Raw genomic sequence first — 27,151 nt, forward strand, 5'->3', positions numbered from 1 at the left:
GGATGGCACTGGCCACAACAGACTCACAGAAAATCCCGAGCATTGTCCTGACAGATGTTGAAAGACCTCAGCCGCCTCAGAAAATAGAGAAGACTCTGGCGCTTTCTGTAGAGTGCAGTGGTGTTTTAACCCAGTCCAATTTATTATCTATGTGTTTCATAGATCAAGACAACCACACAGGCCTCAGTGCTGAACCCATTCAATGACAACATCTGTTGGCTCCGTTACACTGTTACTGCCCTTGTTTGGGTCTACTTCTTCTCTTAGAAAGAGGGCACACTTCAAATAAATACATCATTGTACCAATTACTTGACTTTTTGCCACTATTGAAATAAAGAGAATCGGGTATTAAAACAAATACTGGCACCCTCATCCTCCTATTAGATGCACATGTGGTATAAATTTGAAAATCCCATATGATTTTCAAAAAAGATGACCTCTGAATTTGAGGTCAATGTCACTGGGATTCAAACCTATCCAAGATTTAATCTGTTTAAAAGTCCTACGTTCACCTGGTTATTGAGTTGTTGCATTCAGAAACTTGGGTGACCACGTCACCTGCCTGCTTGCCCAATGACATCAGCCTTTTACAGCTGAGGGGTAAAAATGACCATCTGAGAGAAATTTCATCTCCTCCTCATCACCACTGTAACACCAAATGAGGGAATATTTTTTGGAAGAATGGCTCTCAAGTAGAGTTTTAGGACCTGTAGCATTAAAGCTGCTCTAGTGCCATGTGGTGGATACCCACTGTTGTTTTTTCTTTTGTGACATGTCACTGTGTTGCTACACAAATCCCCCATATGACATTTTTTTGTTTAGAATTCTTTCACATATAGAACAGAAATTACCATATTATAGGAAATCAATCTCGAACTATTTTTTAAAATATAGATTTTATTATATAAATGTATTTTCGAATAGTGTATATAAAAAAATTAGATAAAAGTTTATCGAAGTAAATGTCATGAAATAGAAATGGTGACAGTACTACATGAGCAGCCCCCCCCCAAAAAGAAAAATATTATCCACAGCATCTGGATATTCTATAGACTGAACAGATGATTCTGCAAAAACAGGTGGTAAATGTTTTATCAACTGCAGATGGTAACAGCGAGCGCATTTACCCATTACGGTGGGAGTAATGGGAACAGTCTTATGATAAGACTCCATCAAATATATTTATGGTGCTTTTTCAGATTACTGTGTAAGGAAAAAAAGCACATTTGGCAAAACAGCAGCAAAAAATTTGGGGAGTATTAAACTAAAGATGATAAAAAAAAATGCACATGTAACACTAACACACAAAAAATAGCAGCACTGTGACTTCTGTTTTTTGAAGACCATAAACCCCCCCCCCCCCCAAAAAAAAAAACCCGTGCTGCTTCCACATGAAACCAAATACATAACATTGCTAACATGCCCTCTTTTAACTCCCCAGAACATTTGCAGCTTATTTAATTTGACAGGTCATCTTAAATGTAATAGAGAAATGGAAATCAGAACAGTTTGGAGGTTTTTCTCGTGTCTTTCTTATGTTTGGTTGGTTGGTTGCTCAGTTACCCACATCGATTGTGAGATGTACATAAAATAGGAGCACAGTGAAGCCAGCAGTTATTCATTATATTCGCAAAACAGAATCCAGCGATGAACATGAGCTATAGCTATAGTGCTACGCTCTGAGCAGCACAGACACTACGTGCTGGGTGGGGGTATGGGATATATGAAGCATCTACTTATGATATCCAAAAACCTAACGTCAGCCTTTAGGGTAAGACCACAGCACTTCACATGACAACAGAGAAGTCAATAGGGCCTGTTAAAGAAATACTGCAACACCCTGCTTAAATACTCTGCCATTTAAGATGTACTGGTATACCAAAAATAGTTTATTTAAAGCTACTTTGGGCTGCTTCCTTATTCACAAGAGGTTACCATAGCGGTAGCTCCGCATAATTGATTTGGCACATTTTTACACTGGATGCCCTTCCTTATGCAACCCCATTATACTTGTGTTTCCTGCCGGGATTCAACCAGGGATCTTTTGCTTTGTAGGTGCATGTGTAAACTACTACACATTAAAGATGGTGTATTTACAATCCAAACTATTCTTCAACTCTTTTTTTCCTGAATCACTAAGGATAACTTTGCTGGTGCATAACTGAACAAACTGTTTATGGTAGGGCTGTGCGATATGACCAAAATCTCATATCCCGATATAAGACATCTATCGTCCTGATAACGATATAAATCACAAAAATAAGAAAAAAAAAAATCACAAAAATTTAACATGTTCTGTAAATTCTGTGAATCTCGACTTGCGTGAAGTGTTTCCGGCTGGGCGTCGTGTACCTGGAGTCGAGTGTTTTAACCGATGCATGAAACAATACATTTTTAGACATAAGTTGCAACGGCCGCCGTTTTCTTTGTGAGTATTTATTATTCGGCGTGCTGCGGGGAAAAACCTGTTCTAACGTTTGAGTCTAAGGTTTAGTTTTTAGCACTGGACGGCTCTTTTTTTGCTTCTCATCCGTAAACACTCTGCATAGTCTTTCACGTGATTCAGTTTATTTTGAAAAGTCTCAACAGGATCTTGAGCTTTATTGTGAAAGGTTTATGTGGAAAATAAACAAGCGGACATGCGATGGTTTTACTGTCATTGCTGCTAACAACAACACATAAAAACAGGCGCTTGTCCGTCTGTAATGTGGTTATATTAAATATAAGAGAAAGAGAGAACTTTAAGAAATGAATATAGCCACTACAGTGACCATCAAAACGATGAAAAAATATTGCCATAAACAGTTTATTTTGCGACACCACGAAACAAACGATAGCGTAAAATGAAACTATAGGCGTTTTTATATCGTCATCCGATATATATCGTTATATCGAACAGCCCTAGTTTATGGGAAAAAATGTAAAAAGAAAGAAAGGATAAATAACCTAACAGAATAGCTATGTGATGAAAGAAACCCCATACATGATCAGAGACAGAGATTCATATAATTATGATATAACCTTGACATAATTAATCTGCATTCTGTGTCCAACCAAATGCATTCTTGTTGTGTCTCCAGCATCTATGATGTAAACAATGTCCTGTGCTTTTGCTGTCCTGTGTTTAAATTTTCCAGAAAATCTTCTTTTTGTAAAGCAAATAGGAGATGATGACCCAACAGGAAATGGCCACAAGGTTCTGAATGAGATGCTCAGCATGGGATTGGCTGTTGGACATCTGCCAACGGAAGGGAAAGTAGTCCTCAAACACTTTGTGGCCCACGTACACAAGTATGGAGTTCATACCTTAATGAAACACACAAGAGAAAGTGAAGTAGAGGACGCAATGACTACACAGAAATTCACAAGGAAAATAAATATTTGGCAGATTATATTTCCAATTGCATACTAATTCACACTGTGACAGAGCAGACTTCCACATTCACATCAAACCCCAAAAGTACAACTGTAACTGTGCAATCAAAAGCTGTCTTAGGCAAAAACTGTCTATTAAGCTTTTGTGTGATTCTAATGCTCACCAGGATAGTAGAAAGGTGCCCCTGACCACCACTTATTTACATCCACTATGTAGTAGATCAGCATTAGGAGCACAAAGGCAAAGCAGGCCAGTGTTGTCACGTAAGACAGAGACCTAGAAGTGAAACATTAAGACATTTTTTAAAAAACATTTATATGCTGTGCAGCATCAGGGTGCTTGTGTCAATGTCAATGTCCATCTCTGTCTGCCTCATTTTATGACAAAGACTATTTGTACTCCATCCTTTTATTATGTCTCCCCCCATTTGTTTCCCACCTGCCTGTCCAGCCTTAGTCATTGTCATACTGTATACCACATATAATGTAATAAATGAAATAACACTAGTCCCAGATAAACAGATAAACCCTGAACAAGAGGATCATGTAGATGATTTATAGAGCTGATCTGGGAAAAACAAAATGTTCTTGGCGCGCAACAGTGGATTCAGATCATAATTCTGATTGCAAAATCAGCCAGAAAGGACAGGACTTAAAAAAAGGGCGAAAAAAAGATATTTATCAGCACTGCACCAGCTGAAGGTCTGCCAATTTTTTAAAACTTAAAATCACATCTAAAAACATGCCGTTTTTCATTCAGTTTATGCACTCCTGGATACCTTTAATACCTTTAATGTTTAACTCTCTAATGTAACTATGCATGTCAGAGAGTGTGTAATCTCGATGTTTATAACTATTTATGCATGAGTTTTACTGGTACAGCCCGTTATGTCTAAGGTGATTTTGGGCTATGTAAATAAACTCTATATTGGCGTGATAGACCACTTTAAATATTTGCCAAGGGTATTGCTGTATATTTGATTGGTTTCCATTTTTTATGAGATATTCTACAACTTCTCTTTTGTCTGATTTCACAATCCTGTGGCCACAAAGTTGTGAGAACGTAAGATGCTGGAGTGGAGAGCAAATGTGGAAAACCTAGTCATAACACAAATTATGTGACATTAGGTATTCTATTATATCTGTATAAAATATTTTACGCATTTTAAGTGGGAAAAGACTATAAAATCTAACGTTTGCCAAACTTAAAAATATTACTAGTGCTGCTTATTTTGCAGCAGTTTCCAAAATATTCAATTAGAATTTCCCAAAGTGCCCATTGCTTGAGTAAATGTAGTTCTAACTGTAGATATAAATAAAACATGGCCCTTACCACAGGTTTTTGTTGACAGGAATGAAACCCTGGTCTGTGGAACATTTGGTTAGAAATGCTGATACGACACCCTGAATGACAGAAGACATTTTATTATTCAATCATAGATGCAAAAATGACTTTATATAGATCTCTCTCTCTCTGTTTGCTGTTTGCTTTGTTTGTTTGTCTCTTTTTAATTCTATGTTGTTGTACTTTTTCAACATGTTCAAAATAAAGATTCAATTAATCAATCAAAACAATGTGCTTACCAGTAAAAGACCCCATATGAGGAACCTCGACATAATACTTTTGGGGCGTTCTCTGTAGTGCAAGATTATTTTCCCTGCCTGAGGACAATTAAAATACAAAAAGAATGAAAGCCAACCATTTACTTCCTTTAACCTTTCAAACGGTTTTATATCTTTATTTGAATAAACAAGAAACACAAGGAGGCCAACACCAGACAAATATAAATTACAAACCTGTAATCCCAGAAAGGCCATGAGGATAGAGTTGATGCTGCCAAGAACACCTTCTGGATCATACGGTATACGAGTTGCATAAATCACCTGAAATAAAATGTAAACTGATTGATTTTTATCAACATCAGATGCAGTCTATCAGTGTTTGCATTATTGGGGTTAACAAGTGTGTACGTGCCCATCGGAGAGAAATCTGACACATTAAAATAACCTTAACATTTCAAGTTACAAAAGACTATCATGAAGCTATATTTGGGATGTTTTGGTGGTTACAAACCCTTGATGATGGATTCTGGTACATGTGCTTTTCTCCCAGAAGCAAGCGGTCAATGAAACCAGCAGCTCCACCGGTGCAGTTCACATACAGCCCCATGTCCCCAATCCCACCTGGACCCAGATAACCTCTGTACCAAAGAAATTAGTGCAGTCAGTGTTGTTAATGTAGCACTGCACCAAGAGGAAGGTTAGAAATTCCAGTTTATTAACGCTTAATGCTAAAAGTTCAATTATTGCAAAAACGTACGCAAAATAATGAAGCACTACACTTCACTGTCTTTGACTTACGCTGGGCAGTCTGGCACAGGAAGTTGAAATGTGAGGAAGAGCCAGAGTACTTCTAGAAGAATCACACACAGCCAGGCGGGCCAATACAGCAAGAAATCAATAGCTGGGGACCACCACGCATCCTGGAAAATAAAACCCACTCCATTAAACACATCTCCTTTCCTCAAACACAAATTTAACATAAACCTATTTAGCATAAAACAACACAGACTGTTAAACAATGCAGATGAAAAAAATAATAATAATAATAAAAAAAAGGCTGACCACTGTGAGGACGTCAAGTTGTCCTCTGGCCACCAGTAAATCCAAGCAAGCTACGACCAGATATGACCAGGCGAGGCGCTGCAACACACCCGGGATCCGCAAGTTTTCCCAAGCCACTGTGGAGAAGATATAAACACGCAATAAAAATGCAAATGAAAATAAATAACCACATAAGTTCAAGTTTGAAACAGTATTATAGTATATGGTTTAATCATCCACCTAAAGAGCTTGGAATACTGCTGTAAAGACGGAGTTCATACTTACACGCTCCCTGGCAGTAGTTTGGGTTGATGACTAGGACACCAATGATGAAGAGCTGCAAGCTCCGCCACACAGCTTTTCTGAGCAATGAGCAACGGGTCGCGCCTGCACGCAGCAAGGCATTGATGGAGAGTGCGATGGATGTGCCCATTATGAACACAAACCTGGTGGAAGAAGGGACAAAATGAGTGTTGGTTCTACACTTAAAAGATCTGCTGAGGGAACAAATGGAACTTTATTATTTCTATTTTTTTTTTTTATTCATTCTGTTGGATTTTCCTTTTTTATACAATTTTTAAGCCCCTTTTAGTCCAGTGACCACTTTAAAGAAAACACCCTTTATTTCTTGTGCACATTCAACTATGTAACTGGGCCAGAATTTGTTAATGGTCCCTGTAATCCTTCTGAAGAGAATTCTGTCACCATTACAAAATAAAAATACACATTAATACAAATACTGCACATTTATATTAACGTGTGAGTACAAATAAAGACAATCCAACTGCATATAAGACAACTTTTTATAAGAATCTTTAAATTAAGCTTACCAAGGGAAGACTAGGTCAGCAACAGTAAGGCCTGCAAGATGAGAAATGGGGAAGGCCTGGTTTAAAATCAACAACATTGCAAATACCAAGGAGAGCTGCAAAGATCTGTAAATAATGAGGAAACTGCAACATGGCTAAAAAAACTAAACAAAGAAACCACACTGGGCTTACCATTCCAGCTTTCATGTCTGAAGAACCAGTATCGCCCCCCTCCATAGTTCACAAACACCATAATGACCAAGGAGATACTGACAGAAACACAGAAAATGCCACATTTACCGAAAAGCATCAAGCAAGGAGTACATGTTTATTTATATTAATTGATGAATAAAAATAGGCAAAAATATGAAAACATCAAAAGCACTGGATCTAGATTTAATACTGCCGGTGGTGGTTGATTAATAAGGGACAAATTCAGTGTCACCTACCACACTGTAATAAAAAACAAACAAGCATATGATACAGTATAATGATAAATAAGACAATGAGGACACTAAGCTGGAGGCACAAGAGTGAGGGTGGGGTCAGGAAGCTACCCTCTGAATGTATCCAAAGATCGAAGCCTCTTGCTGCTCGTTAGCGGGGGAGGGAGGATGTTATCAGTGACTGGCGGCACTACCCGAGTGGGGCCCAGTTCCTGGATGATGAAGTCAAAGCTGGATATTAACATAATTCTACTGGAAGTATAGATTTATCACCTGATTTATTATTAAGACAAAAACACACAGGATAGAAGCAGATCAGTAACTGTAAATCTGCTATATTAAAACTATCTGGGTTCTTATTTCATTGTCACTAAAGCACTCATAATTAAACAAGGCCAAACGATTGCAGAACACTCACAGAATTGATGAGTCTCTCTGTTTCCATGGAACTCCCAAGTCGGAGGACCAGACCTCTTACTGCATCAAGCCTGGACAAGAAACAATCAAGATCTTGATTGAGGGGTTTTTTGGAGTACAAACAAGCTCAGTTGACTCTCGAGACTGTGTGCTTCAGAGAGAGACAAGACTGGAAAAACGTTCTTCTTCTTCCTCTTTCAGCTGCTCCCTTTAGAGTTCGCCAGAGTGGATCATCTGCCTCCATCTCACCCTTTTCCTAGCATCCTCCTCTGCATCTCCTCTTTCACTATATCCATGAACCTTCTCTTCCTGCCTGGAAGCATCATTCAGCATCACAAATATCCACAATTCCTCCTCTGCACAAACACTCTCAGCCCTGCCTCTCTAACTTTGTTTTTAAAACACTCAGCCTGAGCTTTCCCTCTGATTTAATCATTTCTAATCATCGTGTCCATCACGGTCGCTTCCACTGAAAATCTGATCATCTTCAACTCTGTCTTTTTGTCAGTGTCACTCTCTCCAAACCATACATCATAGCAGGTCTCACTGTCATCTTGTAAATCTTCCCTTTCACTCTTGTTGCTATGTTTCAGTTAGCAATCATTCCTGACACTTGTCTCCGCCCACTACACCCTGTCCGTACTCTCTTCTTCACCTCTCTTATGCAGTTTCTAATTGCTAGATGGTTGATTCCAGATATTTAAACTCATCTACCTTCACTATCTCTGCTCGTAATGGCTCAACAATGGAAAACACACATTTTCTGTCTCGCTTCTACTGACTTCCTCCTCTTTCCAGAGGATACTTCCACAAAGGCACAGAGAATCTCTTTCTGATGCATCTGCAGTGCTTACTCTTAACATTTTCAAACCATTCAAAAAATATCCACTTCTTTATATTGAAATTTACTGAATGAACATCAAAACAAAAATCAGGCTTACCCCCAAACCTTTTTTCCAATGGCAAACACCAAGGCCAGGAGAGCATAGATGAGAAAAGCAACCAAGATCGCTGTGTGGAGAGATATTAATTAAGTGTATATTAATTATTAGTTAAAATAAAATCTTTTTCTCTGTGTGAGACACTCACGTATGTAGCTATTCACAGGGTCCTTATCAGTAACTACAGAGCAGTTGACTCCAAAAGATGCGTTCAGGGTTTTCACCCACAGGGAGTAGTTACCATGCTCACCAAAGTGGAAAGGAATTCTGTGAATTTAAAAAAAACAAAGGAAAAAGATTTATGTCATCAACAAATAAGCCAAACTCTGATCCTTAATTTTATATAACCAGAGTGTCGTTCTTTTTGTAAGTTGGAAACACGACCGTATTCGTAAACGTACTTGCAGAGCTCCAGCTCGATAGGTGTGCTGTTGATCTGCAGTGTTATTTCATGCTGTGTGCTTACAACAAAGTTTACTGAACTGGGCTGACCAGGCTCAAGCCCTGCAGGTACCACCCCTAGCTGCTGGTACAAACACTAACAGGCGAGAGAGCAGAAGCCAAGTTTAGAACATTATTGAACTTAAACCACACAGAAACAGAATCAAATGAGGGGAAATATCTGGCACGTGTGAGCCCACCTGGTAGCAGCGCTGTGACATCCAAGACACCTGCACCTCATATGACAACTCATTGTTGACCGTCAGCTGTGCCTCATCCATCTTCAGGGACAGGTGCTTATGATGATGTATATCAGCTAGAGTGAGTAAGAAAGCGCAGCAGGCATTGTGCAGATCAGTTGAAACCCAGCAACACATCAATTTTCTGCATATGAAGGTACAACGATGCTACAGTCTACGGTTTTCTATTGGTGACCCCACCCAAGCCGCTGTTCATATAATTAAAATCATCAGAAAACCATAACAGTGTGCATGCCATTACGCTGGTTATTATTCGATCAAAATGCGCAAACGTGCAAAATAATCTCATCTTTCCCGACTGCACAAATGTTATCAAACAAGTCAGAGAACTAATAACGGGTGGTCGTGATGCTTTTCGTTTTAATACGCGACACAAGAAGCCATCTTTCTGTAATTTGTCTCAAATCTATCGACCACAGCCGATGCTAAGGACCACAAACCTACTCCATACCAGTGTGCGGTAGCGAAGAAGCCCAGTTTGACAGCAAGCTACAGCCAGAAAGGTAAAGCTAGCGTCTGGAGGGAGAAAGCATGTGATAGAGCCAGTGGTCACATGCTGCATTAATCCCTAATTTACCACCGAGAGGGAAGTTCAAACCGCTGAAGCTCACTTTTCCATTATCAGCTGTTCTCAGTTGATACCGTTTTACAGTTAGCCGCTCGATAGCAGGTTAATAATTAAACATTTAAACCGCTTGTTTGTTGGAGTAAACCTTCAGCTATCGTCAAAAAACCCATAACCACTGCTGCTGTAATATAATTTCAACAAATACGGGAGTTGGTGTAAAACACTACTAAACATTAGCTTGCTCGCTAGCTTGCTAACCTGGTAGCAGTAGTCTCCTGCTTTTACTTTCTTTCAGTTCAGGATACTTACACGAAGATATTTCAGCTGCTAGTGGTGCCACGCAAACAGCCACGACCAAAGCAACAGCAGCAAGGGCAAAAGTGGCACTTTTCTCCGTTTGTGCCATTTCTTTCTGGCTCTTTGGTTTAACCGATGCTACTGAATACGAGTGACATGTATTGTTTTTCTTAAGCTTCCTTTTTGCCATGGCAAAGGTTACTTTCGATCCGTGTACTTGTTTTGGCACTCTAGTGGGAGCGAGAAGGGCCAAAGTACTATACCTGTTCTACTACCCCAATAATTGTTAGGTAATGGAATGGTTATTGCACATATTCATGTTTGCGATCGGCACTAAAGTCGCACAGTATTCCCAATAAAACTGTGGTACTGGATGAGGAACTCAGGAGTGCCAGAGAGAAATATGTGAGGGTGGTGCAGGACATGTATGAGGACAGCGAGATAGTGGTGAGGTATGCCGTAGGAATGACAGGTGGCTTCCAGGTGGGGGTGGGACTACATGAAGGATCGGCTCTGAACCCCTTTTTGTTTGCAGTGGTGATGGGCTGATAGATCAGGCCAAGCTGGAGTCTGTGGACAATGGTGTTTGGAGATGATATTGTGATCTATGTGAGCAGGTAGCATGGTGCATGTTTGGAGACGGTGGCACTGACAAAAACACAGGAGGCTGAGATGGAGGTGAAAGAGCTAAAGATGCTGAGATTTTTGTTGGGAATAACCAAGATGGACAAGATAAGAAATGAGTATATAATTTCTAATCTTATCACAATGTCTCAGTTTAAACATTTGTTTTCAGTGGGGGTTTTTTTGTAATAAATGTGAATAAAATATGATCAAATCATTTAATTGTGTGAAAAAAGAAAAGTAAAGCTGTAACAAGAAACATTGAAATTGTTCCTACATTTTATGTTTAAATATGAAAATTAGATATTGTCTGTCTAAATATATGGAGATCTGTACACATTTCCACAATCTGAAAACTCCATAAGCCAGGAAACACTTTTAACATTGAGAAAAAATAAGCTATATAAAAAAATTACACATAAATAAGTTTGGGTGTTGTTGTTCTTTTTTTCTCCCTTTACGCTTGTACGTCCGCTGAAACGTCAAGGACTCTAAATCGATGATCGAGTGGCTCAACGGTGCCTCCCATCGGACTTCATCGTTCACAATGGCAGACAAACAAAATGCTCAGAAGAGGTAATGTGTACATTATTGCGAACATGACTTTTAGCGGCGTAGCTAAGCATAAAATCCATTAGAATAAATAATAGAAGTAAAGAAGAATTAGTTACAGCGAATTGAAGATGCTGATGTGGCCAGTTAAGACAGCTCAATGAAGTAGCTAGCTAGCAGCGTTAGCTAGCATGTACAAAAACATTTCTCGTTTCTGTTGCAGTGTCAAGATAGCAACTGGAGCCGTGGTTTGTGTTGAAAGCGAAATCCGAGGAGACGTTACCATAGGTAAGACTATGCCCAGTAATCGGAGTTCAGAAAACTTGCTTTTCTCTCACAGCAGATCAGTCCCAAGGCAGGAGTTGAATGGCTGTCATCACTGTTCTTGATTACTTGCTGCACCTCTGTTTCTCCAGGCGCCAGGACCGTGGTCCACCCAAAAGCTCGCATCATTGCTGAGGCAGGACCCATTGTCATCGGAGAAGGCAACTTGATTGAAGAGCAAGCTCTGATCATTAACAGGTTATCTAAGGCCTCGGTGTACCATGTTTTCCACTAGGTTAACCATCGTTGACCATCTCTGGTGATCTGTCACTGTTCTTACATGCGAGCTTGTGTGATCTTCCCCACAGTTACCCAGAAAATATTACACCTGATTCTGAGGTGGAACCAAAAACAATGACCATCGGTATCAACAACGTCTTTGAAGTTGGCTGTGGTATCCTTTTATCTAATCTAGCCAGTACTGCTCCATATATGATTTTTAAATTGTAACACTAAATCTTTGTAAAAGAAATCATGTTTTGCCTCAACTGACAACAAACAGTATCGCAAGCTTTAAAAATTGGAGACAACAATGTGATTGAATCTAAAGGTGGGATATTGCCTTCCGTTTCTTTGGCTTTCAGTGAGTGTTCAAGTCTGTATAATTTCGATTAAGTCACTCACGTTACCAAATATCCTTTTTTGTTGACTAGCGGATGTTGGCAGGAATGTAATCCTCACCAGTGGCTGTATAATTGGAGCCTTCTGTCAGGTCAACACTTGTGAGGTCATACCCGAGAACACGGTCATCTACGGCTCTGGATGTATGAGGAGGGTGCAGACTGAGAGACCCCAGGTATGGAGATCTGTGACTGGAAAACATCGTTGGTGTAGTCAAATAACCTAGATGTAGCATTAGCATTGCAAATTGAATATCAAAGCATTATATTTTGAGCTTCCAAGTGGGCTAATCACATGTATGTTTTCCTGATGAAACAAAAAATCTGATGTTTTATTAGATTCAGATTTTTAAAACTAATTCTCCCTCTAACTTGTATCTGGGATCTATATAGAAAGTTTTTAATATTTTACAACTGAGCATTTCGTACAAGTGCAAGACAAATGCTACATTAGCCACACTTGAGTTTCATATGGATTTGGGTCACATTTATGATGCAAATAATTGTTTTTAAGCATTCAGCATTAGAGCTGAGAAACACAGTAACACCATGGGCAAAAACTCAGCATCAACAGACTGTCTGAAAATGTGTAAAATATTCAGTTTCTCTCATTTCCGTCACATTCACCAAGAAAACACTGAAGTGATATTTCATATTTAATGTTTTTATGTAAGATTTTCATACATGCCCACTTGTTTAAAAGTTTGTGTGCAGAGAAAACTTTTGTGCATTATGCTCATCATCATGTCTGTTATCTCATTTCAGCCACAGACTCTTCAGCTCGATTTTCTGATGAAGATCTTGCCAAACTACCACCATTTGAAGAAAACTGTTAAAGCAGGCCATGCTGCTAGCTAAAATTACACTTTATACCTTTTGAAATGCAGAGAATATCAATGTTTAACTAGATCCTGCTGGAAGAAAGCATGAATGTATATAGTTATGTACCTACCCTGTTTTTGCTCTTCAATTACTGATATTTTCTACTCTGATCTGCAACAGAAGATTAAGCTTCTCATCTTTCTCCTGCTATGCCGATGTACCTTTTGTTTTTTACGATTAACTTATAAGGTACACAAGCTGTACTAGATTTGCTCATTTCTTATGATGGCAGTTACCAGTATTTTTATCATTAAGTTGTAGAAGGTAATTTCTGCCATTCTGATAAAGAATTTACACTAACAATAAATGAAACATTTTAAATATTTAGATGGATTCAAATGTTGACTTTTTTAAACGCATAATGTTGACACTTAAAATGGCAACTTCAGAATCAGAATACTTTATTGATCCCTGGGGGAAATTATTTTTTGTTACAGTGCTCCATTTTAAACCATTTATTGATCTAATCAAAGCAGTTTTGTGTAGCAGTATAATTTATTTGAGTTGGTTCAAAAATGCTAATATTTCTTAAACCACTACATCACGGTGTTGCAAAGTAAAACGCATTTAAATATTTTAAGTTCCACAAAGCTGAAGACATTTCCTGCTGGATGAGTTTTCAGTGTGATGCGATACACTGCACAACACACGGCTGTTTTTTGCAGTTATTACAAAAGCATAACCGTTGCTAACCATTCAAATAAAAACCTTCCACACACTATACTAAATATATACAAACAATATGAAAGAAAGCTACACAATTCAACCTTATTTACTTTAACAGTAAAGTTGTGGTTTCCCCTTTAATTGGTGAGGGCGCCAGCTATCCTAATGATCCAAGTATTCATGTCCTTCACTGACTTATACTCAAAAGGTTTCCACAACACAGCAACTACTGACTCCATGTAACATAAAACCAGAGATTGTTGAGAGGAATGCAAAGAAAGGGGGGAGAAAAACAGCTAATGTTTTGAAATAACATTCATCAGCAGTTTTTATGTTATAGTGAGTCTAGAATAACCATCTCCATGCATTTCTGTGTTACATATGGGACTGAATGAATATATTTCACTTCTTTATAGGCACGCCATCTGAGTAATCCTCCAGTAATCCAGCCAAATGGTTGTTGTGCGTCTTGAAGTTTCTCTTCCTCGGTCCGGCTGGCTTCTTTCTCTTTTGAATTGGTAACTGTGAAGAGCAAAGATAATCAGCTCTCATTCATTTCCTTGAACAGGTGTAACCATAAGAACTGCATATTAAAGACTTTCTTATTTCTTTCTAACAAATCTCTCTCTCACACACACACACACACACATACATATGTGTGTGTGAATTAAAAAAACAAAAAAAACACTGACCACTTTCTTTGGTCCCGTTTCTTGCATGGAGGAAATGCCTTGTTTCTTCAGGTACTCTTCAATCTTGTCCTCATCTATAGAGTCAACTGGAACACTCCTCCACAGCTTCTGAAATTCTGACATTGAAAGCAGCTACACTTGAAGAGCCGGACACATAATCTTAACTAACCAAACAAGTCACAGACCTGAATGAAATGCATAATATGAGTTTTACAAAACACTTCTGATATAGATCTAATACAACAAACATTTCATTTCACAGTTGAAGTAAAGTTGCCTGAATCTTCGTCAAAGCCAAATTGGTTTTCACTTTGCACATGCTCCACCTCTCCAAATAGCACTGAAATTTGGCAAAAACATTATAGCTTAAGTTGCAGACAAAGGCAATATAAAGCATGCTGTACCCCCAACATGGATCACAAGTAACATCGGAGGACAGAAATTCAGATCATTATGAATGTTCCAGTTCTAACTCGCGAAAATGTATGACGAAGACTTCCTTGATGTTAATTCTAACAACTTACCCAAGTCAAAATTGATAGCATAAACGTAGCTATTGTGAGATTGCCCACCGGTTTGAAGCATGTAGCCTTGAGAATTTCTGGACCTTGGTTGTTGGTCACTCAAGTGGTTAGCCAATGAGTTGTGTACCAAGGATAATCCTCCGTTTGTCTGATCTTATTGTAAAGCACTTTGTGATTTTTATCTGTGAAATGTGCTATATAAATAAATTTTACTTACTTACTCCGTTTTGAAATACAGTTTGACCAGGATTTACAAAATATACTTTTTGATTTAATATGATTAAAATTTAGTCATAGTATAACTGAATCCATAAACAACAAGAAAATGTTCACAGAGTTTTAGCTGATTTCAGTTCGACTTCTATAGAACTGATAGTCTTTTTGCAACCACAGCTATCGCCATCTGGTGGCATTCAGTTAGAATGCAGGTTTTCAGACAATTCACTAGCTTATTACTTATAAGCTACATCCATTTTTTTTTTTTAAAATCTCTATGGTGATAATTTCACACTTGGAAAATTCTTACATGAAATGAATGCAGAGTGAGGGCCAACTGGGTATGCATAGCATGCATAATAGTCAGTTTAGGTCAAAGACGGATACACAGAGAAAGAGGAAGACATGTCACCGTACAATTTACGGATAGACCAATACCGATATACCAATACTCACCTTCATCTACCGCAAACTGGCAATGCTTGTCATTGTAGAACAAGATCTTTTTCTTGTCTGGTCTTGTAACAAAGATGATCTGATCCCCCAAAGCCTGTGAACGATCACACAAGAAGTCTTTACCATGCTTTAATTGTTTAGTTGCCACAGTGTTCGCACATCACCGAGTGGCATCTTAGTGGTGTTTCCCTAAAAACTGAATAATGTTTAATACCTTGATGGCCTTGGCTGAATTGGGCAGCCCTTCCTCTACATCTTCTAGTAAGACTCCTCCCAGGCCCAGTTGGTCGTGCTTATCCAGCAGCCTCAGTAAGGCTTTCTTGTCCTTCAGGTTGTATTTAGGCTTGAAGCCATAGGTTCCATCCCGGACTTCAATTTTTGGATTGCTGACCAAGGCCTGAGATTGGTAGGTGAAAGTAAAGCACAAGATTATATATAACCCCCCTCCAATAAAAAACAAAATATAATAAAAACTGACACCTTGAAAAGACTAAACAAATAGTACAGTAGCTTTTTCTTCTTCGGTAAGTGTAGCCTTCCAATGTAAAAAGATGGCTTAATGTCATACGATGTATTATCAGCTTAATTTCTCATCACTTACTTTCAATGGCTTTTTTGTTTTGCAACATACCGAATATGTTTGGATGAGAATAACTTACAAATTAGCTTGAGGGGAAAAAACAAGTATTGTGTAGATTTAAGGTGAGACTCGTAAAAGAAATTGCTCAGAGAAAACGCAATTGACCTTAGTACTACTGACAATAAAAGATAGAGGTATGGCATTAAAAATAGCACAAAAGCACCTCATTCATGAGCCACTGTTTCTGCTTCATGCTTATGTCAAGAAGTTTGGTCTCATCAAGAATCTCATCTAAGGTCAGGAAGTGCGTGTCCCCATTCTGATGCCTCGTCTGAGAGATTAAGGACAGAAAAGCAGACATTAGGTAAACACACACACAAAACAATATTCACAGCTCTCTTATTTTCTGCACCATGGAGAAGATTTTAGGCAAATATCTACAGTAATTTTATAGGATTCAGAACTGTGCATTCAACAGGTGGCACAAATGCACACATTTAACAGGAAAATCTGTCAATCTGAGTGTGAGTTCTTCACCGAGGAATGAGTCAAACAGCTAGTGTGACAAGGCCTGGCTGCCTGTTTGCAGAGCCACAGCATGATAAACAAGCTGTTAACATACCAAAAGAAAGACTGGGGACCAAATGTTAACCCAGCGGGCACAAATGACTCACTCATGTTTTACAACAGACAAATGTCAAGCTTTATTATTAAACAGTTTGGTGAAAAGATAAAATCTTATTATTTGTGTTGGTCCTGCTGAAAAAAAAGGTTTTAATGTCCCCCTCAAAATCCTCATTACCTTCATGTAATTTACTATCTTGGCCAGGCAACCAAACTTGTACCCAGAGCTCGTCTTAATGTTGAAGCTGCCATTAGATTCTGTGGAAAAAAAACAACAACATTTAAGTTTAACCAATTTATTATCGCAAGACTGAATGTACAGTGAGATTTGAGAACTACATGGACTGACATATTTGTGCAAGAACACTTTGCTGAAAATGTATTTCAGATAATTGACTACTGTCATGTCAGCTCCTGTCAAATGAGCAGCGAGTGTTTAATGAGGTCATTAAAATCCTAACTGCATTCATTATTTGACATTTTCTTATTGTCAATATTCAGTGAAAAGACAGAAGCAAACAATGCATTTGTTTGCCACTCTCTATTTTGCCTGTCAGCCTTCATTTGTTCCTATTGAAGACGCTATCATCTGAAACAGGTCAAAGGAACACAATGACATTGAGGCTAATTCAGGTTTTAAGCAAACCTGACTCATACGAGAGTTAATGCTGGGGACTACTTCCAGATACAAAGTAACACTCCAGGAAGCTAGTGAGTATTTACAGCTGCAGGGTATGTATTTTGGGTAACACAGAAACACGTCACGCAGTGCAAAAATGTGGCAGATTTAAATGTTTGCAACATTAAAATACTACACAAGTCATATATCAAGCCAATCTGATTTAGTTTGACTTGAAGTCCGGCCAGCTGGTCTTATTCTCTGCTGGAGTCCAATAATGCTGCTCCCCTCAGAGACTGACTGAGGTCTGGACTCGGCATTCACCAATCAAAGCTGAAAACAGACACTGATTCATGAATGATTCATTGTGTAGGCGGGAGCTTCTGTTGCTTTGAGCTGCACAGTAGGCAGGACGGTGAAACTGTGACAGACCAGCTAACGAATGGTGCAGAGGCAGGGCTAATAGAAAGGAGCCAATGATGTAGACAATCCTGTGCTGTTCAGCTGAGACATGAAGAGCTGCAAGGAGTGGCGGTGGAGGAGAGCGACTGAAAGTGCACGAGAGCACTGAGGAGGAAAGCAGGTTGAAGAGTGAATGTGGAGGAGGGAAAGAGTGTAAACGAAGAAGATAGGTGGAGCACCAAAAAGAGGAGAGACATTTGTCGGCTTACATCTTCTAAAAACTGAGCCAGACACACAGGTGAGTCTGCATGTTTTTCTGAACACCATCCTCTGAATAATGTGCGTGACATCAACAGATCATAATAATCCACAATATAAATTTAAGCTACAGGCTACAGGCTGCACTGGGTTTTCACTATGAAGATATGAATATGAGGATTTTTTTTTAGAGCGTTCTAATATTTGCAGGATGAAGTCATGCATCTTTAAATGCAGTGGATGTATTTACAAAGCCAGGTCCTTTTGCGTAGGAATTACAACATTTAGACTGTATAAGTGAACAGTGGATTAAATATACATGGATCTGTCTGCTTTCTACCCACTTGAATACCAAGCATCAGAACCTGTCTGTGTGTACTTATGGATATCATGTATGTGTTTGTTTAAATGCATGACTCAAGACAAATCAATGAAGGACTGAGTGCTGTGAGGAGCCAGCCAGGGGCATTAGGAGTGTGTGTGTGTGTGTGTGTGTGTGTGTGTGTGTGTGTGTGTGTGTGTGTGTGTGTGTGTGTGAGAGAGAGACAGCCACTGTGTAGAGAGGAACCTCCAGCTCTACACCTTCAGAGCCTGGCTGGGGTGGGGCTGTTTTGGTGAGTGATAACAGATGCAGGAGTCAATCTGTCCCTGTCTGTATAATTGCTCTGACAAAAGAAAGGAGGGTGACCCCCCCCCCGGGGGGGGGGGGGGGGGGGGGGGGGGTATAAATTAGTAACAGAGGTTGTTGTAAAGCCATGACTTGAGGTGAAACTGATATTAGGAGCTGGGTTTGTAACAACAGGATCAAAACAGTTGATTCAACGCAAAAGAAAACAACACAAAACCCATACTGTACACACAACTTCCAGACAAAGTGGGGAGAATCTGGTGAGGGCAATGTTCAAAGCTGTCCTTCCTCACATGTAGAGCATAATAAAGGAGACAGCCTGTCCAGCAGTCACGTGCTACCTGTGATCTCAAATGACAATTACCTTGACTACTCTCAATTGCACACTGATACACACTGCATGGACTTTTTCTATTCTTACATGCACTTCCATCAGGTGTCAAGAGAATTTCAGACTAAGATGAAGCAACCAATGAAAATGTCTCACCAGGACAAGCCACTAAGCTTTTTCACATTTAAGTTCCCAGGTCACCTGAAACTCAAGTTACAAACCCACTAAAATAAACACACAAACAAGTCATATTAAAACAACACAAGTCTATGCACGATGGCATGTGTTTGCACACATTTAGCCTTATTAAATCTCTAAAGGAAGAGATGGTGGAAAGAGATGCACTCACGCCCCACTCCTACAACTGGGTCATCTGCCTTCGCCTCAATATTTCATGCACAAATGTCTGTGATTGTCTGCATACAAGTGTGTGTTAAGAGCATGTATGTGCACTTTTGTGCATGGCTGTGTGGGCAGAGACACTCCACAGTGTGCCCCGAGGATTTTAAAATGGTAGGTGTTGGCTAAAAATGGGAAAGAACAGCTGAAGTGAGGCAAATGTGCACTTGAAGGATCTCTTAAGTTCATTATTTTATTACAGTTCCGTTACTACATTTGTATAAGGCATTGTGGCCAAAGAGCTGCACACCAAGCATAGATGGCACAGTTCTCTACACACCCATCCTTTATTACCAGCCTTTTAAGGCTATTTTTGTTCTGAGCAGATGGCCTCAGTAGGGTTTCTGGTGTTTTGCAATATAACCTGTGCTATAATAATACACCATCTTCTCATTTCACACAAAAAATATGTCTGTAATGACAGATGTAGACTAGGTTTTGTTTACATACATACAAAGCAGTTTATCTTTTTACAACATGATCCCCTTCGTGACTGATAACGAAGCGTTACATTCATTACAACAAATTACCTATAAGAGTATTTGATAGTTTTATGAGAGTAAATGAGTTTCCATGTCTGCCTGCTGTCTCGAGTGGAACAAATTCCTTTTTCAATATCAGTATCACAAAGATCATTAGTTTTAGTTTTGTTTTTAATTATCACAATAATCAGGAGCAAATGCTTCAAAAAATCCTGGAATAGAGCCAGGCACATCTGGTTAAAAGCACTGCATCACAATGTGTTATGCCCTGAAGACAAATTCTCCCATTACTGTCATTTTTTAATCAGCCTCACACCATGAAAACACGAATTTAACAACCGCTGCTTTCATTTTGAAATTTGATCTGCAGTAAAACCAAGACCCAAACACTGTCATAAGCATTAACAATCTTTTTTTCCTTGTGTCTTATTGTTTCCAACCAGAAATCATGACCAACATCACAGCTACTGTTCATCCAAACAATCTCCCACTGCGAGAAGAGGGAGTCCCTCTGTCCCTCGTCTCCTTTCAGGTCCAGGAAGTCTACCCATTTCATGATGGCTGGAATGTGGCCTGTTTTGTCATCCTTCTTCTTTTTATTCTCACCGTCCTGTCCTTGGCAGCGTTGGCTGTGCTCTATGAGCTGCTGGACTGTGGGTGCTGCGCCAAAGGGAAAACACACCACCAGCTACAGGAGGAAGGGCCGGGAAGCTGCAGCAAGCTTATGAGTAGCATGTGCAAGGAGCCAGAATCCCACACTGAGGTGGTATAGTGGCAACAAGGACGAAGTAAAGAATAATAGGAATTTGGATATTGTTGCTCATTTGGACAGGACCACACTACTGACTAAGATGTTTGCAAAAATGAACTCCCAAAACCCCCCCAAAACACTCAAAGTAATTCAGTTGTTCACAATTAGAGGTGAAAGCTGGTGACTGAACGATATAAATGTATCTTCCCACATCTACCGCAGACCCCGAAAGCCATATTTCACTTCTGAAATACTCCCAGAAGAAAAGAAGATCACCTGAGTATTTATAACATGGCTTAAAAACACAAATTTACACTACTTAAAGTACCCATATTATGCCCTTTGAATTATTCCCTACAACTTTATTCGAAGCCCATTTCTATGGAAGCCCGTTTCCGCCACTAAAAAAAAAAAAAGCTAGTATCCATAACTCGAAATTTCGAGTTATTTTCTCGAAATTTCGAGTTATTTTTCTCAAAATTTCGAGTTATTTTTCTCAAAATTTCGAGTTAGCTCTGCCAATCAAAAATATACGTGAATGAGGTCGCTTTCTTGTTACCTGGAAGCATATGGCGCAGGACCGCGCACTCAAAAACGGATCCCAACAAATTAAAGTATGTTTGCTGATAGTAACACCATGTGATTCAGCTAATAACACAGGGATTTCATCATTTGTGAAGCCAGGCTGAAAACACTCAGCAATCTGTGCATTCACGACTGGATGTAATACCGGTAGCTTAGCTGTAGCATTTGTAGCTGAGGGCTTCAGCTTCCGGGTAACATGGAAATGACGTCATTCACGTAGATTACTGATTGGCAGCGCTAACTCGAAATTTCGAGTTGCTTTTCTCAAAATTTTGAGTTAATATGTCGAAATTTCGAGAAAATAACTCAAATTTTGAGTTATGGATCCTTTTTTTTTTTTTAGTGGCGGAAACGGGCTTCCATACATTTCAAATAACTTATTAGTGAGAAAACTTTGCCTTTATTTTTATGGGAATGTTGCCAGGACAACAGAAAATCCCCTATGTTTAGTGCTAATACAGCTAGAGCTTCTGTACTCATCTCTTGCTCACAGAAATTGTATTCTAATACTGCAGAATTTCCAATAAAGCACTTCTCATTTACATAATATTCTTTTTCAGGTGTAAGCAAATAATCTCGATAAACTAGTCATAAACAGCCTGTTACCATAAACCATATACTATTTTTAAGCTATTTTCCACCCACTCCTCTGCATAGCTTAGGTCCTCACAAAAGCAACACTGGCTGACAAAAACAAGCTAAAGACTACGGCTCTACTTTACATTATATTGAAAGAGACATGAGCAAAACAAAGGGTAAAAGACGTGCTGCAGCAGTGTACAGTATAACAAAACTAATGCATGCATGTCCGTGTGTTTTACAAGTCTAAGCTGATGACTCAGCTAGTCCTAAGCACCAAGACAATAGTTAGCTGATGCATCTCTTAAGGTTACTCTTCATCATATATAAATGAGGCAAATTGTTATTCAGTTATTTTCTGCTGATATACACATGAAATAAACTCCTCGTGTCTACAAATCTGCCTCTTCTGCCTGCCAGTGTACGATGCTACACAAGCAGCTCAGCTCTTTTATCCATGTCATATAGTGGGTGGCTAGTGCTACATCAATAAAGTGTAATGCTTAATTGTTTTGAACACTCTGCCTTTGGGTCGAACAGTTTTCCTGGACGAAACCCTGTAAATAATCTTATCCTGGTACACCACTAAAATACATTCATGGGCTTGTTAAGGGGCATGACATGGGGACTTTAATATAGGCTGTGGCAGAATGTGTTGCATTAAATGGGCATTTTCTTAGTTTGATTATTTTGGAAACTGATTATTAAGTTGCATGGGAAAAAAAACGTTGGGGAAAAAAGCATTTTCTTACCCTGCTATATGGGTGTTAAAAAAAAAAACCTGTTCAGAAAAAACAACTACTGTGTGAGTGCTTTTTTTGTGACCTACTGGATGCAGTGAGCTTCTTCAAGACATGCTGTTTCTGAAATTGCCGTCCAAATCTTATTACAACAATATCTGTTGATCAAGCCTAGTCAGATGAAATCATTGCTTAGGATAAAGCTGGTGTTCTTCAGTAAATTGTAAGCCAGTGTTGTCAACATGTTTAGCACTGCAACATTATCTCATGACAAGTTCGCATGCTGCACAGTGATGTACGGTAAAATGTTATATTGAGCACTATGTGTAATTTCATGCCTTACCACAAAACGCCTAATAAAAGCTGACTCACTTTTCTGTTAACAGAAGTAGCTTTTTCTTTAAGAGTATATGGCGTGACATTGCAATTTCGAACGGATGCCAAGAGGCCACTGCTCACAATTCTTATGTTGTATATATATTTATGCATGTTGCTTTAATTCATCTGAAAGAACATTTTAAATGCAAAAGTGTCATAAGTATCACTTGTAATCCAATTTTCTTTTATCTAAATTTGACTGAGCAGTAAGAATTCTAGTTTTTTGGGTTAAGCTAAGGATTTAGAATGAGAAAAGATCGTCACCTGATTAATTTAACCTGTGAAGTAAGGTTCTTTCTTATTAGAAATAACAACCAGGAGAGTGTATTATTCCAGTGTCTTGGTTGTCTTGTTGAATCACAGTTAGGGCTGAACGATATATCGCATTTGCGATAATATCGCGACATGATCAAGTGCAATTTTCTAACCGCAAAGGCTGCGATTATACTGCGATTATATTATACAATTCATGGGCTGCATCCTCCTGAGGCCGCATTTGTAGACCGATTACGTCACAGCGACGCGCCGAAGGCTGTCCAAATTACTACCATATCCCAGAATTCATAGCGCGGCCCAGCCAAACTCCAGTTTCCAGCAATGGCGGCCGCTACTAAGTTTTAAAATTACTCATACTAATCTTTCTGGGTCACAAAATAAACTTTTAACATATTTTCAGGCGAGAAAGTAGTTGTGTAAACATCAAATATCTGCTCGGTTTATCAAGATATCCCATATTTGCAAAAGTGCTTCGACGTTTTCAGAGGCGTCTGCTACCCACCAGCTCGACAGCTAGCCGGGAGCTCGAGGGTTACTGATGCGGCCGAGAACGGCACAACTCCCGGCACATCATTTTCAGATCACCGCGGAGTTTCGCTGCTCGGGTTAAACGTAATATATAAGTCACTTAGACAACCTAAAAATGTTATTGTTGGGCTTTTTTCAGTGTTTTGTTTGTTCGTGAGTAAATCGGTTTGGCTGAGATTAAAGTTATTAGATTAGATAAAATAAAACTTTATTAATCCCCCGGGTGGGTTCCTCCTTGGTTTTCACACAGCTGACTAAACGTCAAACAGAAAACTTATTAAACAGAAGTATGAGACAGTCGAGAATTTACACCAGTGTCTGGTTATATTTTAGATAGCAAGAAGCAGACGGCCGAGTTTATTAAACTCCACCGAGACAGCGGTGACGCTAATCAGAACTAGACCGTCCAATTTCACGCCTTTAAACTTTAAAGGCGTGTTTGTGTGTGTGTTTATACAATTGCTATTATGTTTGCACTTTATGTGTAATGTTACTGACTGCAGAGATCAGTAAGATGTGTGTATTTTTTATTTATTAGTTTTATTTATTTAATATTATTTTTTAATTGAATGACTGTCTAGTAGTTCACAGATGTCGAAAAACTGAGTGTGGTAAAGCCACTGATTTTTTTTATGTATATTTCTGCAATCTGCACATTGTACTGACTTTCATTTTAATGTTTACACCAGGGTTCCTTGTCAGCACTTTATGCTCAGATGTTTGTAAGCTAAAAATAAACTATTGTGTATGTTCAAATATACTGTTGTGATTGAAGAAGTTAAATAAAAATGTCAGTCATCAATTCATGCATCACCTCATGTCATCATAACAGAGGTCTGTCTTCCAGGAAAGAACAGTTTAAAATTAATGTAATATAGTATTGGCCATACTATATGATGTATTGCTTGTCTTTGTTTAATAATACAGAAGACAAATACCTTAAAAAATAATCGCATATCGCATCGCAATCGCAATATTGGGGCAAAAAAATCGCAATTAGATTATTTTCCATAATCGTTCAGCCCTAATCACAGTAAACTGACACGCACAACTTTAATTACATGGATCCTCAATTTACTGTCAAGTCTTTAGGGCAGATTAATTTTGAGTATCGACCCAGTTGAAAGTTCCTTCATCCACTCTAAAATGTCTTTTGGTTCACTTGTTAGACTTTCATAATATAAAAAGCTATATACTGATGAGATGAGATTATTTTATTCAAAGCTAAAGCAACTAGCATTGGTGCATATTTAGGCCTTCGATTAGATATTAACCAGCTGGATGTGTGAAAATTGTTTTGGTGTCCAAATATGAGCAATCCGATTGTACAGAATAAGCCTGTTATGTTGCGAATAGATTTTGATTTTCAAAGAACTATAATTAATGGCACAGATAAACAAAAATCTACTTTTCTTCATTTAAAAATATGTTTTCCATTAAAGAAATTATTAATATTTATTTTCCCAAATCGTATTAAGTTACAGGATTTTCTGAATCAACAGAAAATAAGGTGATCTTCAAATAATCAATAGAAAATGTTTTTAGTTGTTGGTTTTTTTTTGTTTTTTTTATTCACTCGTGTCCATAATTTTCCCCTCATAGTTACTTTGAGCCATACTGAGGGTGCTCATTTGTGTCTGGCTCTGAGCTTTGTGAAACTTTAGCGTTAGCCACATTCCCTTTTCATATTTAAATGTCTAATTAGATTTCTTGTTTATCAATGTTTTCTCGCTGGTACCCCTACAGTGTACTTTGGTGAACTTTGTCTCTTCACTCACAGTGAGAAGCTTCCACACTAACACCATGTCAGGCTGTGAGAGTGCATGTGAATATTTTCCTACACTGCTATACAATCAGTTATATGGGAGACTGAATGGCCAGTCACTGGGCGGAGCTAAGCACTGGAAATCTGCAGAATCCAGTCCCTGGCCAGTCAGTCGATGCATCTCCTACTTGCCAACATATATCTACAGATGCTAGCCAGTGGTGATGTGAACCAATAGAGACATTAAAACACTAACAAACAAGAATAAGTGGTTTACAGCAACAAACATCACCCTTTTCAAGAAAATATTTTTCACCTACCACTACTAAGTTTGGAACTAGAGGAGCTCTCCTTGTCAACTTTGGGTTTCTTCTTTTTGTGTGATCCAGAGTCTGAGGCAGCCTGTCTCTTCTCTACAGTTGGGGTGGAAAGTGCCCTTTTCTTAAAAAGCTCCCTTTCTCTCAGTAGAGCAGGATCCATCCTGTTTGAAAGATAAAAAAAAAAAAAGAAGAAGATTCATTTAACAAAAGGCAAAGCAACAAAGCTCATTTTGATGGATTCAAGGAATCACATTCTTAATATATGTAAGTATACGTGTAAGTAGCAAGAACCTTTGGTGGCCTTTAGCTTCAGGGACTTATGAGCTGTCACCTGGTTGATCTTTTTGTAATAAAGCCATCAAGAAACGGTTTTTTTCCCCGATACCAACAAAACAACTGATATATTAAAAAAACTAAAAACTAAGCTGAAAAGTCATACAGCCAAATACTGTTCGGAGACGAACCATAGTTATTAAATTTTTTAGAATTAAATGGCGTTAGAGGGAAAACAGTCATTACCCCAGAGCCACAAACATAAAGCTAGTTAAACTAGCTAACAATAGCTAGTTTATTTTCAATTCCGATTACAAACGGCTTTCAGTTGACTTTGTGATCATGTAAATCCCATAATAACTACAACTAACATTATGTTAATAAGAGAACGTTACTGAGTATTATGGGGAAACCAGGATAAATAAACAAACGTGGTGAAACACTGTACCAGAAGCTTAGTAGTTAACCTAGCGTTAGCATCACGATTAATTCAACATTACCTGACACTTTGTTCCTGTTCTCACTCAGAGAAAGAAGAGGGTTAGTCCAAGAGCACTAACTATATGCTGTAGATGTAAAACAGAATGCGTCCTCCACCGAATCACTGTTTTTTGTCGTTCCTTCGGAGACAACACAAGTAAACTTCATACACAATTTTACTCATGCTGCACTTCCGTTTCTAGTTCGATTTTTCCGGTATCGACAGCGAAGCCTGTATGGCGTCATTACGTACGTACGACAAAACGATGATTTACGATGAATAAAAAACTGCACGTTTAGAAAATATTGATGACAACAATTTTCGAAATATATCTTCTATTTGTTTGGGTCCCTCTCGACAGATTAAATGTTTTGTTTTTTAATCCACCACAAAATCACATCAATTTACACGTTTTTTAACAAACTATAAAAGACAAA

At 38.7% G+C, this 27,151-nt stretch overlaps 4 protein-coding genes across 6 annotated transcripts; 2 read left to right on the forward strand and 2 right to left on the reverse strand.

Annotated features, from left to right (window-relative positions):
• Positions 1 to 1,362: 1,362 nt before the first annotated feature.
• hgsnat (heparan-alpha-glucosaminide N-acetyltransferase) lies at positions 1,363 to 10,812 on the reverse strand. 3 transcript variants are annotated; one of them, XM_085410011.1, is made up of 18 exons: positions 10,172 to 10,546; positions 9,235 to 9,350; positions 8,995 to 9,131; positions 8,742 to 8,860; positions 8,594 to 8,663; positions 7,654 to 7,723; positions 7,347 to 7,447; positions 6,982 to 7,058; positions 6,811 to 6,841; positions 6,266 to 6,426; positions 6,002 to 6,117; positions 5,738 to 5,859; positions 5,451 to 5,577; positions 5,174 to 5,260; positions 4,961 to 5,038; positions 4,710 to 4,780; positions 3,541 to 3,653; positions 1,363 to 3,307 (listed from the first exon to the last, which is right to left on the reverse strand). In XM_085410011.1, exons 1-18 carry the CDS (start codon positions 10,347 to 10,349, stop codon positions 3,126 to 3,128), a joined length of 1,956 nt encoding a protein of 651 aa, XP_085266137.1. In that variant the 5' UTR covers positions 10,350 to 10,546; the 3' UTR covers positions 1,363 to 3,125. The 3 variants fall into 3 exon arrangements, with proteins under 3 accessions (XP_085266137.1, XP_085266138.1, XP_085266136.1); XM_085410012.1 differs by lacking the exon at positions 10,172 to 10,546 and adding an exon at positions 9,746 to 10,129; XM_085410010.1 differs by having other exon boundaries at positions 4,961 to 5,260; positions 10,172 to 10,812.
• On the forward strand, positions 9,662 to 13,488 carry LOC146668165 (dynactin subunit 6-like). Its single transcript, XM_085410014.1, has 8 exons — positions 9,662 to 9,797; positions 11,271 to 11,359; positions 11,559 to 11,623; positions 11,752 to 11,857; positions 11,968 to 12,053; positions 12,162 to 12,209; positions 12,313 to 12,455; positions 13,045 to 13,488. The coding sequence occupies exons 2-8, from the start codon at positions 11,283 to 11,285 to the stop codon at positions 13,135 to 13,137; spliced, it is 618 nt and encodes a 205-aa protein (XP_085266140.1). The 5' UTR covers positions 9,662 to 9,797; positions 11,271 to 11,282; the 3' UTR covers positions 13,138 to 13,488.
• Positions 12,923 to 26,916, reverse strand: gtf2e2 (general transcription factor IIE, polypeptide 2, beta). Its single transcript, XM_085410013.1, has 8 exons — positions 26,734 to 26,916; positions 25,961 to 26,121; positions 17,098 to 17,177; positions 16,519 to 16,626; positions 15,930 to 16,112; positions 15,716 to 15,809; positions 14,520 to 14,635; positions 12,923 to 14,349 (listed from the first exon to the last, which is right to left on the reverse strand). Exons 2-8 carry the CDS (start codon positions 26,118 to 26,120, stop codon positions 14,230 to 14,232), a joined length of 861 nt encoding a protein of 286 aa, XP_085266139.1. The 5' UTR covers position 26,121; positions 26,734 to 26,916; the 3' UTR covers positions 12,923 to 14,229.
• Positions 17,956 to 23,081, forward strand: smim18 (small integral membrane protein 18). The gene is made up of 2 exons (XM_085410015.1): positions 17,956 to 18,238; positions 20,482 to 23,081. The coding sequence occupies exon 2, from the start codon at positions 20,487 to 20,489 to the stop codon at positions 20,808 to 20,810; it is 324 nt and encodes a 107-aa protein (XP_085266141.1). The 5' UTR covers positions 17,956 to 18,238; positions 20,482 to 20,486; the 3' UTR covers positions 20,811 to 23,081.
• Positions 26,917 to 27,151: the final 235 nt, after the last annotated feature.

Source organism: Rhamphochromis longiceps, linkage group LG6 (assembly GCF_057381845.1).
Source record: "Rhamphochromis longiceps isolate RC_006_pf linkage group LG6, R_longiceps_female_GT1.1, whole genome shotgun sequence".
NCBI classification, from domain to species: domain Eukaryota; kingdom Metazoa; phylum Chordata; class Actinopteri; order Cichliformes; family Cichlidae; genus Rhamphochromis; species Rhamphochromis longiceps.